The 15,391-nt window shown below is 51.1% G+C and overlaps 1 protein-coding gene across 1 annotated transcript in view; it reads left to right on the top strand.

Moving 5' to 3' along the window:
- The first annotated feature begins 911 nt into the window (after positions 1-911).
- The window catches only part of VRK3 (VRK serine/threonine kinase 3), a 35,240-nt gene continuing 20,760 nt past the window's right edge, over positions 912-15,391 (top strand). The window contains exons 1-3 of the mRNA XM_065898266.1: positions 912-1,047; positions 5,952-6,147; positions 7,466-7,647. Of these exons, the coding sequence (XP_065754338.1) occupies positions 912-1,047; positions 5,952-6,147; positions 7,466-7,647 (514 nt within the window). The remainder of the gene's footprint in view (positions 1,048-5,951; positions 6,148-7,465; positions 7,648-15,391) is intronic.

The raw sequence follows: 15,391 nt of genomic DNA on the forward strand, positions 1-15,391 counted from the left end.
TTTGCCCATCATGAGATTGCAACATGGACCAGGCAGCCCTGCTTCATCTTGTACCTATGCCATCTGGAGTATGGACCATCTGGGCCATCCCTGAAGAGGATGGGTGGACAGAGGAGGTACTTGGGCTCTTAACTGCCTCAGCTGGGAAGTAACTTCCATTCACACCCCATTGGCCAGAAGTAGCCAAAACTAGTGGCCCCAATCTCACTGCAGAGGATCCTGGGAAGTGAAGGGGAGGATGTGGACATCTGGTAAGCACTAATGGTCTCTACCTTCCCCATAACATGGTTCAAGAAATGAGCATCACAATTACAGCTGAAGGCCCTCAATGCTTCCGTGATTGGAGCAGTTCTGCAGAACTTTTATTGACCTCAAGCCATTCTCATATCTTTTGTGAGTGCTGCAGTTTTACTCTGCATTTGTTCTTCTTTGTACCTGCCCTGGGCCATTAGGGAGAGACAGGTGGCTAGAGGCTGGACAAGGGGCAAGAACTCACTTTTGTTCCCCCCCTTGGCCGCGGCACGTGGGATCTTAGTTCCCTGACCAGGGATCAGACCCGTGCCCCCTGCAGTGGAAGTGCAGAGTCTTAACCTCTGGACCACCAGGAAGTCCCTGAGAACTCATTTTACGAGTGGCCACTTTCTGGGAATTCCCTGGCGGTCCAGTGGTTAGGATGCTGTACTTCCACTGCAGGGGGGCACAGGTTCGATCCCTGGCCAGGGAACTAAGATCGCACATGCCGTGCAGTGCAGCCAAAAAAGAAAAAAAAAGGAGTGGCCACTTTCTGAGAGAGGGTATTCCAGGTATGATAACTTTTCTTCTTTCTGTAATCTCATCATCATGGGGAACTCGGCAGTGGATTAAGTTTCCTTCCAGCTTCCTGTCCCCCGACCCCACTTCTGTTTTCTAGCATGATCTTCTGTCCAGACTGTGGCAAAGGTGTTGAAGCAACTTTCAAATTCTGCCCCCACTGCGGAAAACCTCTGCCTACAGAGGAGCACGAGGGGTCCCAGACCTTTGTCAAGCCGTCTACGTCATCCTCCCAAGGTAAGAACCGGGGCCTTATGCTTCTCCCTTTAGGAGGGGTGATGTGTGTGCGTGCGTGTGTGCGTTTGGGAAGGAAAGACAGACACCTTTGCAGTCTGCCTGACCCTGCATGGATACCGGAGAAGCCCAGAGCTCAGGCTCTCCCTATACAGAGTTTCTTGGCGTTTTATCGGGCTCGTGGCTCTGAAGTTGACAGCTCATGCATTTCTGTCTCCAGCTTGGACTCTTCCCCTGAAATCTACATTCATATATATCAGACTCCCTGCTTGACATCTATTGGATGTCCCATAAGTGTCTCCGCATGCCCAGAACTAAGCTCCTGATATGACTGCCACGCCCCACCTGCCCCTTCCATAGACTATCCCATCGAGGTAACAGCAGTTCAGCTTATTCAGTTTCTCAGACCATGGAGTCATCCTCGAGTCCTCTTTCTCTCCCACCCCATGACTGCAGCCCTCCAGCAGATCTCATCAGCTCTCACTTTAAAAGTCAATGCCAAGGACTTCCCTGATGGCACAGTGGTTAAGAATCCACCTGCCAATGCAGGGGACACAGGTTTGATCCCTGGTCCGGGAAGATCCCACATGCCACGGAGCAACTAAGCCCGTGTGCTGCAACTACTGAGCCTGCGCTCTAGAGCCCACAAGCCACAACTACTGAGACCATGTGCCACAACTACTGAAGGCTTTGTGCCTTAGAGCCCCGTGCTCTGCAACAAGAGAAGCCAGTGCAATGAGAAGCCCATGCATCACAATGAAGAGTAGCCCCCACTCGCCTCAACTAGAGAAAGCCTGTGAGCAGCAACGAAGACCCAATGCAGCCAAAAATAAATAAATTTATTTTTTAAAAAACTCAATGCTGAATTGGACCACTTCCTGCCACCACCCTGATCCATCTCACCCTCACCTCACCAATATTGTAGAAGCTTTCTTCCCCTGGTATTCCTGCTTCTTCTCTGTTCCCTGCAGCTCTCTTCAAGTGGCAGCCTGATGGACCCTGTTAAAACGAAGTCAGACCCTGTCATTCCCCCTGCTCACTACCTTCCCAGGTTAAGCCTGACATGATCAGGTCCCTGTTGTCTCTCAGAGCTCATCTCCTAACCCTGGACCTCTAAGCTGTTGCACTTGCTGTTCTCTCTCTCTGGGTGGTTCTTCCCTCATCTGGTGCATGACCCCCTCTCTCACTTTCTTCAGGTCTTTATGCAATTGTTGCCTGCTCAGAGAGGCCTTCCCTGACACCTCTAATTAAATTGCATCCTCCTACATGTGACAGCCCCTGTCCCCTGCCCCTGCTTTATCTTGCCTTTCAGTACGTGTAAGTATCAACTGTATTAAATACATTATTTTACTCATTTATATTGCTCCTCATCTTTAAGCTCTGTAAGGATAGGAGTTTCTCGTGGTTTGTAAGCTCTGTTGTTTGCACAGCATCCAGGACTGTGCCTGATACAGAGTTGGGTGCTGAGAAATCTTACTGATTGGTTGACTGAATGAATGAAATATCAGCAGTAGGTCCCAGCCAATGGAAAGCCCAAGCACAGATCCTACGTTGGTAAATCGAAGTGGATTTGCTTATCTGAAGGCCACAGAAGGAAGTTGGCATACGTGGCAGAAAGTTCAGCAACGTTCGTTTTATCATTTAGGAGTGTGTTTGGCTGCAAGTAACAGAAAACACTACTTCAAGGGTTTAAACAAATGAGGTTTGTTTTTCTTTCTAACAAAAAGTCTAGAGGGGACAGTCCAGTGTACAGATGGTGTCCCCATGATGCCGTAAGGGACCCAGGCTCCTCCTGTCTTTCTCCTCATCCTTAGTGTATGGTTTTGGTTCCCATTCTCATTTTATATTGGAGTATAGTTGATTTACAATGTTGTGTTAGTTTCAGGTGTACAGCAAAGTAATTCAGTTATACATATAGATATCCATTCTTTTTCAGATTCTTTTCCCATATAGGTTATTACAGAATATTGAGTAGCGTTCCCTGTGCTGTACAGTAGGTCCTTTTTGATTATCTATTTTATATATAGTGATGTGTATGTTAATCCCAAACTCCTAATTTATCCCTCCCCGACACATTTCCCCTTTGGTAACCATAAGTTTGTTTTTGAAGACTGTGAGTCTGTTTCTGTTTTGTAAATAAGTTCATTTGTATCGTGTTTTTATATAAATTTATTTATTTATTTTTGGCTGTGTTGGGTCTTCGTTGCTGCACACGGGCTTTCTCTAGTTGCGGCAAGCGGGGGCTACTCTTCCTGTGGTGTGCGGGCTTCTCATTGGCTTGTCTTGTGGAGCTCGGGCTCTAGGTGTGCAGGCTTCGGTAGTTGTGGCACACGGCTCAGTAGTTGTGGCTCGCAGGCTCTAGAGCGCAGGCTCAGTAGTTGTGGCACACGGGCTTAGTTGCTCCGTGGCATGTGGGATCTTCCCGGACCAGGGCTCGAACCCGTGTCCCCTGCATTGGCAGGTGGATTCTTAACCACTGCACCACCAGGGAAGTCCTGTATCATTTTTTTTTTAGATTCCACATGTGTGATATTATATGATATTTGTTTTTCTCTGTCTGACTTACTTCATTTAGTATGATAATCTCTAGGTCCATCCATCAGAGCCTGAGTCCTTAACCCCAGCCTTCCCTAATGCCCGCCTTGGGCCTCACTCATTGTTCATTCACCCAGTCATCAGGCAACAAACATACTTGGACTGCCTATTGTGTACTTAGGTGCTGTGTTTGTGCCCAGGGATGTAGTAACAGGTGAGATGGACCTGGTTTCTGCTCTCTCAGAGATTTTGGTGGCTGGTAAGGCAAACAGACATTGAATAAACAATTATTAGTTGAGTGCATGATAACAGAAGGGCAATGGATGGACCACAGAACACACATAAAGGAGATGTGTTTCTGGGAGGGTCAGGAAAGGCCTCCCTGGGTGGGTAATGTTTGAGCCGAGATCTAGGGATGATGAGAGTTAGCCAAGTGAAGACTGGGGGCAAGGTGAGGGGGTCGGAACAGGAATTCAGGCATCGAGGCATGGTATGGGGAAGAGCCATACATGTTGGAGAAGTAAAGAAGGACAGCTGTACTGGGGGCAGACACGTGGGGCCTTGTAGACCATGGGTAAGGAGTTTAGTAATCACTGATGTGGTGAGGAGCCATGGAAGAATTTCCGCCAAATGGGAAACACAGTATGATTTGCATTTTGAAGAGACCTCTCTGAATGCTACGTGCGGAAAGTAGGTTGGAGGCATGGAAACCAGTTAGGAGGCCATTCCAGGAGTCCAGAGACCAAGTATGCTGGCTGAGGTAGTGTCAACTGAAAGAAGACTTCTGATTTTAGTAATACGGCAGACTAGATGATAAGGAAAAGTCCCTTATGGCTCAGCACACCACAAAATGCTGGATAAAATATAAAGAATATCTTTATATTCATAGGGCCGAATGGTAGGAAAGTAAGGTAATTACATTTAAGTGAGCAATAAGATAACACAGGGACTTCCCTGGTGGTCTAGTGGTTAACAGTCCGTCTTGCAATGCAGGGGACGCTGGTTCGATCCCTGGTCAGGGAACTAAGATCCCACATGCCACGGGGCAACTAAACCCACGCACCCCAACGATAGAGCCCATGTGCTCTGGAGCCCTCACGCACGACTAGAGAGCCCGCTTGCTCTGGAGCCCATGCGTCACAACTAGAGAGAAGCCCGCACGCTGCAACGAAAGATCCTGCTTGCCACAACTAAGACCCAATGCAGGCAATAAATAAATAGATAGATAGGGAGGGAGAGAGAGACAGAGACAGAGACAGAGAAAGGAAAGAAAGAAGGAAGGAAAGAGGAAAGAAAGAAAGAAAAAAAGAAAAGGAAGAAAGGAAGGAAGAAAGAAAAGAAAGAAAGAAAAACACAGACCCCCAGGGCTGAGCAAATGCTATAGGGGGTATTGGTCCTGGGCTGTGTGCTGGTCATTATGGAGTACAGGAGACAAAGCATAGGGCCTGAGCAGCACAGGGGTGAGATTGGAAACCGCCTCTAAAATCTGGGACTTTTCAGTGGTAAAAAAAATTGCTCCACAGAGCAAATATGTGGAGACATTTGTCTGTCTCAGCCTTGATTGTGAGTGAAAAATGTCCTCTCTGAGAACTCCTAACCAAGAACTCACATCCTTAACCAGTTTGGGGCCAGAATTCATACTGATCTGTGTGGCCCCCAAAAAATACAAGCAGAAAAGTTAGTATAAAGTGATGAGTGGTGGGTGCCCTCCGCCCCAGCAGAGGCAAATCTTTTCTTGTGGAACATCTTTTAAAGACAGACCTTAGACTTCCAGCAGGCACATCAGCTCCCAACCAATTAACAAAGATACCAGGAAACGAGCCACTGCCAGGAGAAACACAAACTATAGAATCAGACCTGCAATGACCAGAGACCTTGGAATTAACAGACGAGAATATGTACAAAGCACATTTATTATGTTTACAGAAATAAAAGAAGTAATTGAAGGTACAGTGAAGGAACGAAAGCTAGTTAGGATTGATTAGGCAGATTTTAAAAGAACCAAATAAAATCTCTGATGATAAAAATAAATATTATCATGGCAATCAGAAACTCATTGGATGGTTTAAACTCCAGACTAGACACTCTCTGAAGGAGAACAGTAAACTGGAAGACAGATCTGAAGAAATTACCTAAATGAGACCACACTGTGATAAAGTGCTTGAGGATATAAAAGAGAGGCTAAGCCTCTCTTAGGAAAGAATAACTAAAACAAAGGAGAGTTTGTTTAGATTATTTAGGTGATAGTAGTAAAACTTGGCTGTGAGGGTCAAAGGGAAGAGAGTGTTGAATATGACCTCAGGTTTCTGGTTTAATGGTTCCTGGAAAGGACTTCTGTAACTCCAGTCTGCATTCGGTCTTCCTTTCTCTAGGCTCAAGGAAAAGGAGGGACACCAGTTCTGAAACATCTCCCAAGAAAGTGAAATGGCCCAGCTGCGCTTCCTCTCCCCCATCATCCCTTCTCTCAGAAGGTGACAGTTCTGAATCTGAAGATACCTTCAGTACCTGTGAGAAACCCAAAGATGAGAGTTATGCTCAGTACGGGGAAAAGGAGGGTCATCTGACAATGTTCGAGGCATCGTGCCCCTGCTCAGGCATCGCATACGCCTGCTTGGACCCTCCTCCCAGGATCCTCCCCCACCTTCCAGCCCACAGGCTCCCCCTCCAGTCCATCCCGACATGGCCAGAGGTGACCCCACCCCTCCCTGCTCACAGCCCCCTACCGTCCCCATCGCCCCACTGTCTGGGCTCTTCAGCCTGACCTCTGAGACCATGGTCTGGTTCCTCCTTTAGCTCTCACCACAACCCTGTACACAGAAAACTCACTTTTGGAAATACTTTTTAGGGTTTTCAGCTTCTGGTCTTGGCTAAGTCTGTTCCTTCAGCCCTAGGGCCTCTCCTCTTTCCAGCGCTCAGGGTCAGATCTCTAGGAAGCCTTTCCTGAATGCCATAGGCTGGATCAAGTCCACCTCATCTCCCTCCAGAGCCTCTCTTTGTCCTCTTTGGGCTCCCACAGTGCCAGTGATGTCCTCATTTGAGTTCATGTCTCCTCCAGGCTCCATGTCCCTTTCTGCCTTGCTTGCTGGACTGAGAGTCCCTCGTGGACAGGGACCAGGTGGACTCATTTGTGTATGCCCTGTGCCAGCCAGTGAGCAGGGAAGGGTGAGGACCATATGCCCATCTCCTTCCTACCGGGTCTTCGGATCTCAAGTCACAGCCCTTCGGTGTCTCCTCTTTCTCCCTTGTTATTCTCTGGGCCCCACGGCCTCATCCCATCTGTGCCTTGGGTGGATGGCGGCTGGGAGGAGTGAAGCAGGGAATATCTTTTCCCGTGTCCCTATCTCACCACACCGCCCGCATTGTCTTGCCAGTCTAGGAGCCCCTCAAAGGCAGGGCCTCAGTCTAACAAATGTCTGGTCCCTCTTCATGCTCAGCACAAAACCAGGTCCTGTTTTAGGATGTTTTGGGTTGAATGTCTGGAATGGTTTTTCTTTTCCTCCCTGGCAAACTTCTACTCATCCAATAGGACCCAACTCAAATGTCCCCTCCTCCATGAAGCCTCCCCTGACTTTTGCAGGCACAGTCAGTCTCTTTCTCATATTCCTCTGTACTGCCCTGTCTCAGACTCAGTTCTGACCAGCTGTGTCCAGGTCAGTCTCCCCCACCAAATTAGAGGCTCCCGAGGGAAGGGTCCAGATCCAGCTCACGTCCAGGTCCCCAGCTTCAGCACACAGGATCTGTGAAAGGTCCGAGGAAGCTTTTGTTGAATGGACAAATGAATAAATGAACAGTATTATAAGCACCGTCTGATTACCCACCCAACTCTTCTCTCCCAGATGCCGCCTTTTCTTTATTCTCACCATCCTCCTGCAGGGTGCTGGAGCAGATCCCCAACCTCCCGGAGCAGCCCTCAGACAACCAGGCAGAGCCCTCAGGCACTGAAGCGGAGCCGGGTGACCACCTCGCTCAAGGCTTTGCCGGAGAGGACGGTGCTGATAGACAAGAGTGGGCGGCACTGGAAGCTGAGATGCCTCCAGAGCAGGGATGACCAGGGCATTCTCTATGAAGGTACACTCTGTCCACAGGTGGGCAGGGGCTGGGCTGGGCTGGGCTGGGTCGGGCCATCTTGGAGCCAAGGCAAAGGGGAGGGAACCACTTTCTGAGAATGGAGATGGAGCCGTATCCCAGCTGCAGACCTGCCTCGAGGCAGCTTTCTCTTAGAGCTGGGACTGCAAACCTATGCACCTACAGCGGCTGGGAAGGTAGAGTAAATGAGTGCAGGAGGCTGGGAGTCAGGCGATTGGGAGTGGTGGGGACTGTGGCCAACCAAAGCGCATGTGCCCTGGATAAAGAGGACACTCTTCTCCACCGCCACCTACTGTTGTCACGTGGGAGTGCAGGCCCCGTGTGGCCAGAAGATAAGGACAGTGATCACTGTCTGTCTGTCCTGCAGAGATAGGATGGACCCTCCCTCCAAATTTGGTTTGAATGTTGAGACCGATGAGGATGTGAAAGGTTTACTGCTTGCGTAATTGAGATCTCTGGTGGGGGGAGAAGCTCTGTGAGAACAAGGAAGAGCACCTAGCCCCAGTTTTTACTGTGGTTAAGGGGCAGGGCTGGGGTGAGGGTTCTGCCCGGGGCAGGGCCTCATGTGGTTTGAATCTCTGCCATCACCAAAAGAGGGAGCTCCAGGCTTTCTTATCAGTGGGATGGGAAGAAGCAGGGCTGGGCTTTAAAGTTAAACAAAACAACAGTTAAACGAAAAATGCAGCAAGACAACTTGTTACAATGAAGGAAAAAATAACTGCACTGGAAATGTTAGTATTAATCAACCTAGCATTAACTGAGCGCTTACTCCAGACCAGGCCTTGTTCTAAGCACGTTATGTGGTTTTATGAGGTTTTTTGCACTTCTTTAAATTGAGATAAAATTCATATAACATAAGATTCACCATTTTAAAGGCCACAGTTCGGTGGGTTTTAGTAGATTCACGATGGTGCGCATCCGTCACCACCATCTAGTTCCAGAGTATTTCTGTCACCCCAAAAGGAAACCCTGTACCTTTGCCAGTTACTCTCCTCCTCCTCCCCGCCCCCCCCCAGCCCCTGGCAACCACTGATCTACTTTATGTCTCTGGATTTGCCTCTTCTGGACATCTCAGGTAAATGGAGCGATGCTCTCTGTGGCCTTTTTTGTCTGGCTTCTTCCCCTCAGCGCGATGCTTTCAAGGTCCAACCATGTTGTCGCCTTTGTCAGAACTTCCTTCTGTTTTATGGCCGAATAAGATTGCGGGGTGTGTATATATCACATCTGGTTGATCCATTTATCAGTTGGTGGATGTTTGGACTGTGTCCACTTCGGGCCGTGATGAATAATGCTGCTGTGATCGTGCGTGTACAGGTTTTCACGTGGACATATGTTTGCTTTATACTTCTTAACCCGTTTAATTCTCGTGACAGCCTCATGACGTCAGCAAGGTCATTATCCCCATTTTCTAGATAAGGAAAATGAAGCCCAGGGGGTGTTAACGACTAGACAGAGATCTGGCTCCAGAGAGCTTCCAAGCTTGCAGGAAAAGCCAGAGATCGGGATTTTGAGAGGAAATCGCTGATTTGGAAGCACCGGCCGGCCAGACACGGGTGCCGGCAATTTCGAGCCTCAGGTTGGCCATCCTGCCTTAGAGCCTGGGCAGGAGGGCAGGGCAGCCACATTTGAGACAGACCCAGGTGGGGACTTCCCTGGTGGTCCAGTGGCTTCCACTGCAGAGGACCTGGGTTCGATCCCTGGTCAGGGAGGTAAGATCCCACGTGCCGTGCGGTAAGGCCAAAAAAAAAGAAAAAACGGACCCAGGTGGAGTCGTGACTGGGCTCTAGCACACTGAGTGAGCCTGGGCGAGCAGCTCTGCCTTGATGTCCCAGTTGGGAAAGTGAGAGGTGGTGTCCTGCCCACCTCCTGGGGCTGTTGGTCCCAAATGGTGAGAAGGGACAGAGGCAATGAGCTTGGAAAACGGTAAAGGGATCTTCTCAGGCGGAGGTAGGTAGCATTAGTCATGGAGGGACAGAGGGCGAGGGAGGGAGAGAGGAGAGCATAAAGGGACACTAGGGAGCGCTCACTCCATGCCAGGCGCTGTTCTGGGGCCCGTTTAATGCTCCCAGCCACGCTAGGAGGGAGGCACTCATGTTACTTCATCTTATAGCTGGAGCACAGAGAGGGGAAGCCACTCGCCCAAGGTCACACAGCCTCAAAGTGACAGAGCTGGGATTTGAACCTAGGTGTAATTCGTAACCATTACACCACAAGAGAGGGAGGGAGGGAGGGAGGAGGAGGGAATCGGGGTGAGAAGGAATGAGAGGAAGAGAAAGGATAGAGGGGCAGAACCAACAACAAGAAAGGCTGGGGAGAGAGAAGGATGGGGAGAGGCCCAGAGGACCGAGAAGGAAGAGGGAGAAGAAAGACAAATAAGGCAGGAGGCATCTGAAGGAAAAAAAAACCAGCTGTGTCCTCACATCAGAAACCCACAGTGGAAAGTTAGGAAGGAAATGCTCTGGGCCGTGTGTCTTCACCTTTTGTGTCTCGGGTTGTTTGACCAGACGCCTTCCCAGCCCAGTGCGAGGCCCGGGTGCTGGCTCCGGCACAGTGGGGAGGGGGCTGCGTATGGATGTGCCTCAGGGTGTCGTTACCCCAGGACGGGTTGCCTTTGGCTTCTGCCAGTTTGCACCAGTCGGCAAAATGTAGTTGAAAACAGTGAGAGTACAACAACAGCAGCAACCAGAACTGTGATTATTATAGCAGCTGACGCTTCCAGCCCGCTCTGGGCGCCCACCCCCGCTAAGTTCTCTATGTCTGTTAGCTCACCTGCTTCCCATAACAGCCCTGTGAGCTGGCACACGCTCTTACTTTGTGAAACACTGAATTATAATGTCATCCTCCCTGGTCTCCCTGGCCCAGTTTGGGAGACCTGTCACCGAGGCAACCATGTAAATCCCTGCAGCTGCGGTATGCCGTGGAGAATTGTTTCTGAGAAGCAACTGGGATTCAAGTCCTGGCCTGCCCCCCTGTGGATGGAGGTTCGGGGCTTGTATTCATTTCCTGTGGCCACCATCACAAATCACCACAAACTTAGTGGCTGAAGACAGCACACATTTATTCTCTTCTAGTTGTGGAGGTCACAAGACTGAAATCAGTCTCACGGAGCTAAAGTTAAGATATGGGCGAAGGGACTTCCCTGGTGGTCCAGTGGTTAAGACTCTGCACTTCCACTGCAGGGGGCACGGGTTCGATCCCTGGTCAGGGAACTAAGAACCTGCATGCTGCGCGGCACGGCCAAAAAAATAAAATTAAAAAAAAAAAAGATATGGGTAGGGCTAGTCCTTCCAAGAGGCTCCAGAGGCAAATCCGTTTCCTTGCCTGTTCAGCTCCCAGAGGCCGCCTGCATCCCTCGGCTTGTGGCCCCTTCCTCCATCCTCAAAGCACATCACCCCAGGCTCTGCTTCTACCATCACATCGCCTTCTCCTCTTCCGTGGTCAAATCTCCCTCTGCCTCCCTCTTTATAAAGACCCTTGTAGGATTACATTAGGGCCCCCTGGATCATCCCGGACAGTCCCACAGCACAGGACCCTTAATTTAATCACACCTACAAAGACTCGCCGTTGGTTCTCTCTACCTGCAGCCTCTTAACACGACGTATTTCTCCCAGTGACTGCCCTGAGCCTCCCCCGGTCCTCGGTTTCAGCTGCTCTGGGAGAATGGTTGCCTCCCTTTTCGAGGGGTCACCCAGGGATCCTTTAGGGCTTGTTTTAAGTACACAGTTAACTCTCAGCCCCGGCACCCTTGGCATTCATTGTGGGGGCCGTCCTGTGCACGATAGGGTGTTTGGCAGCATCCTCGACCTTTACCCATCCTCCCTCCCAGTCGTGACAACCAAAACTGTCTCCAGACATGGCCAGATGCCCACTGGGGGGCAGAACCGCCCACGGTTGAGAACCACTGAGTCAGGCCGTCCCAGACGTGCCCTCCAAAGACAGAGAGACCCCGTCAGCTGGAAACTGTCGGGTGGAATCACTATTCTTTTATTAAGCGCCTTTCAGCTGTGCCCACAACAAAGGTTGGGCCAGAGAAGGGCAGGCCGGGCAGAGGCACGGCACAGGCAAAGACTCGGAGGCTGGAAACCCGCGCAGGAAGCGTCAGGATCCTGGTGTTGCTGACGGTGGGGCATGGGATGCCCGGAGTCCCCAGCCAGGTTTGAGGAGGCGGGAAAGCATAGGCAGACCGGTTGAGTTAGCCTTCTGCCTCTGCCGGCAGCTCGTTGTCTGATCTTCCTCGAGGGGTGTCATTACCTTGCGCCTCAGTTTCCTCACCTTCAAAATGGAGAGTGTAATAACACCGACCTCACGGGGTTGTCGTTGAGAGAGTTAAATGAGTAGAACGATGAGCAGGAAAATAGCAAAAGCACCGTATAAACGCTTCCTGTTGTTATTCTGGTTATGATGGAGCCCAGCGCAGCATTGTTGCTCCAAGTTCAATGTCGCCTGTCTGTTGGCCATCAGAGGCTCCCACCTGCCTGCCTGCCACACCCCTGTCTGCATCTGTCACACATAGGGACTTTCCATACATGTATCAGGTTTGCATCAAGCAGGGGTCTCCCAGGTCGCAGGGTCTGGAGCCAGGTTTACAGCCCGGCGCTGCTGAGGCCCTCGGCCAAGCCCACTGCCCTTCCTCCTCTGTCGCTTCCTCTCTGTAATGGGAATTGCCCAGCTGACTCCCCGGCGTCGGCGGGAGGGCCGGTGAGAAGAGTGGAGGGGAAAAGCCCTTCATAATCTGCAGAGCAGGGCGGGAAAAGCATATTTCAATTACCAGCTGTTCTGCCTGCTTCCGAGTGCCAGGCATGTGGTTCGTTGACTGGTGCTTTTCCTCGGACCCTGAGGTAACTCTGAGGCAGGTACTGTTTTTATGCCTGAGAGGTGCCCCGGCCATTTCCAGCATGCCCCTCAAAGATCCCCCCCAAAACCCCCTCCGCACAGGTGGGAAGGACGCCTCTCTCCCCCAAGATCCATGATCTTTCCACATTTCCCTCCTTTAGGCTGGGCTCAGGTCACCTTTGGCCTTAAATCTGTAAGCCCTGGTTCCTGCCCGGCTCCAGCTGGAGCTTCTTGAAGGCAAGGGTGGGTTCTAGGTAACTTTGTCACCTCCCTGCCCCTTAGCTCAGTGTCTCAGACAACACCAGCCTGGATGGTTAGGAAGGGTGGGAAAGAAGAGAGAAAAGGAAGGAGGATGCAGAGAGCTAGCTGGGATGGATGGCGATGGTTCGGTTCATGAGCTCCTGGGGGTGAGCTAGACCTAGGCCAGTGCCGCTCTGCCACCTACCAGCTGTGGGCCCTCGGCTGATTATATTTTAAAAGCTGCCACACACTGAGTGCTCCCGGAGTGCCCAGTGTGATGCTGGGCTGTGGTGGGGGCATCATTGAGCAGCTCATACAAAGGGTGAAGCTGGGGTTGTTCCCTGGCGGTCCAGTGGTTAGGACTCCATGCTTTCACTGCCAAGGGCCCAGGTTCAGTCACTGGTCAGGGAACTAAGATCCCACAAGCCACGCAGCATGGCCAAAACCAAAAACGGGTGAAGCTGGCTATGATTCCTGCTCAGCTGGTACTGTTGTTATTCCTACCGACCCCTCTGAATCCTTGCATCCAGTCTCAGGGGTGGGCTTCATTAGTCCTACTTTACTGACATGGGGCGGAGGCCCAGAGAGGTTTAGCACCTCACACCAAGTCACGGAGTTGAGGGAGGAGCTGGGCTTGAGCCCAGATCTACGTGGCACAAAGCCTCCCGTGTCACTTGGCCTCAGTAAGCTTCGGCTTTCTCGTCTCGTCCGTCAAGTGGAGCTAACAGGGAACAGTTCTTAGAGCTTTCTGAGATGCTTTTCCCAGGTTATAATCCTCAAATTTGGCTCTAATAAAATTTTCCATTGATCTCTTAAAAAAAAAAATGGGGGCTTCCCTGGTGGTGCAGTGGTTGAGAGTCTGCCTGCTGATGCAGAGGACACGGGTTCGTGCCCCGGTCCGGGAAGATCCCACATGTCGCAGAGCGGCTGGGCCCGTGAGCCATGGCCGTTGAGCCTGCGCGTCCGGAGCCTGTGCTCCGCAATGGGAGAGGCCACAACAGTGAGAGGCCCGCGTACTGCAAAAAAAAAAAAAAAAAATGGAGCTAACAACGACAGCCACCATAATAGTAATAACAATAACATTGTATTAGACCTTCCTAGGGCTGTCCTGAGCATTAGCGGAAACAGTGTGCGTAAAGCCCACACTTAGCACAGGGCAGTAGACTTTGCAGGGTTTGTAATTAAGCAGAATGGGGCAAGCGTGCAGGTGTTTATGAGGAAGTGCCCCAGGGATCAGCACCTGCAGAGGGGAGGCGGAGGAAGTGGTGGGGCAGGGGGGAGACATAGAGCGCTGGAGCAGCCCAGGGATCGCCTCGGCTGGCCCCATGGGGGCTCTGGAGGAGAAGCGGTCCTTCAGTGTGGTTCTGAGTTAGGCCAACACGGCTGGGCCTTTATATCCCCCTCCATCAGCCTTTGGCTATGGGCCGCCCTGGGACTTGCAGCTGAGGGCATCCCTGAGGGACTGAAGGCTGCTGCAGTGGCCTCTCCAGGTTGCGTGGGGCTAGGGGAACAGGTCCTCCTCCAAGGGGATCTGCGTCCATCACACGGTACTTATGCATTGTTCAAAGACGGGGATATTGAATAGTATCCCCTGAGCTGAGAAGGAACTTTGAGATCGAAGAAAACGAAGTGGACAGCTCCATAAAGTCCAGTTACGAAGTTTATTGTGGGAACCTTACACATGGGTAGGACCCTGCGGACAGCGATCTGGAAGCATTTGCAGCTGCTCTCTGTGCTGCCAGAAGGGGCACAGGGGATTTAAAGGGGCCAAAGCTAAAGGTAGAATCTGACTTCTAAGGGGGAGGCACGTCTGCACCAGCAGGAGCCGGGTTTTTCCTTCTCCTGGGGGGACTCATAACCATTATTCCTCGTGGGCCATGAACCATCTGTGTCAGCAAAAGTCATTCTTCCAGTTTTCAGAGGAAGGCTTAAAGTTAATCAGGAACTTATCTGGCTTGGGTGCGTTCCTCATGCGTAGGCTAGAGCTCTGTCATGCAGAAAGGGGAGGGGGTAGGACGGTGGGCCTAAGATGACCCTGACAAGACGGAGTCGGTGTGGTTCAGCCACACACCCATATATGCAGACAAATGCATACAGCTGCTGAGTCAGGGGCCCCAGAACCACCCCCGGGTTCAGTGATTCACTGGGGGGACCCACAGGCCTCAGCCTATAGTCATACTCATGTCATAATTTATTATAGCAGAAGGATACAGCACAGTCAGCAAAGGGATAAAGCACATGGGGTAAGTCCGGGGGAACCAGCGCCAGCTTCCAGAGTCCCCTCCCCTTGGAGTCACACGGGATGCATAACAAGGTGGGACATCACACATGAAATGCTCATTAGAGGGACGCTCTTTAGAGACTCAGTGCCCAGGGTTTTTATTGGATGCTGGTCCCACAGGCACTGTCTGCCTGGCAGGCACCAAAATTCTACTCGCAGAAGGAAAGCAGGTGTTCAGTGTAATGGTTTGGGCACCGGGAGCCCCTTTTATTGGTTAGGAATCTTAGAACCTTCCCAGCTGATTCGCAGACACCAGCCGAGGTTCAGCCTTGCGCGCAGGCCTTTCCGAGGAGAGCAGTCTCATGGTTAATTACCCTTTGTGCACAGCTGTGTATTAACAGAGAGAAAGAAAGAAGCTGTTGAAAGTAGGAA

Source organism: Phocoena phocoena, chromosome 20 (genome assembly GCF_963924675.1).
Source record: "Phocoena phocoena chromosome 20, mPhoPho1.1, whole genome shotgun sequence".
Lineage (NCBI taxonomy): Eukaryota > Metazoa > Chordata > Mammalia > Artiodactyla > Phocoenidae > Phocoena > Phocoena phocoena.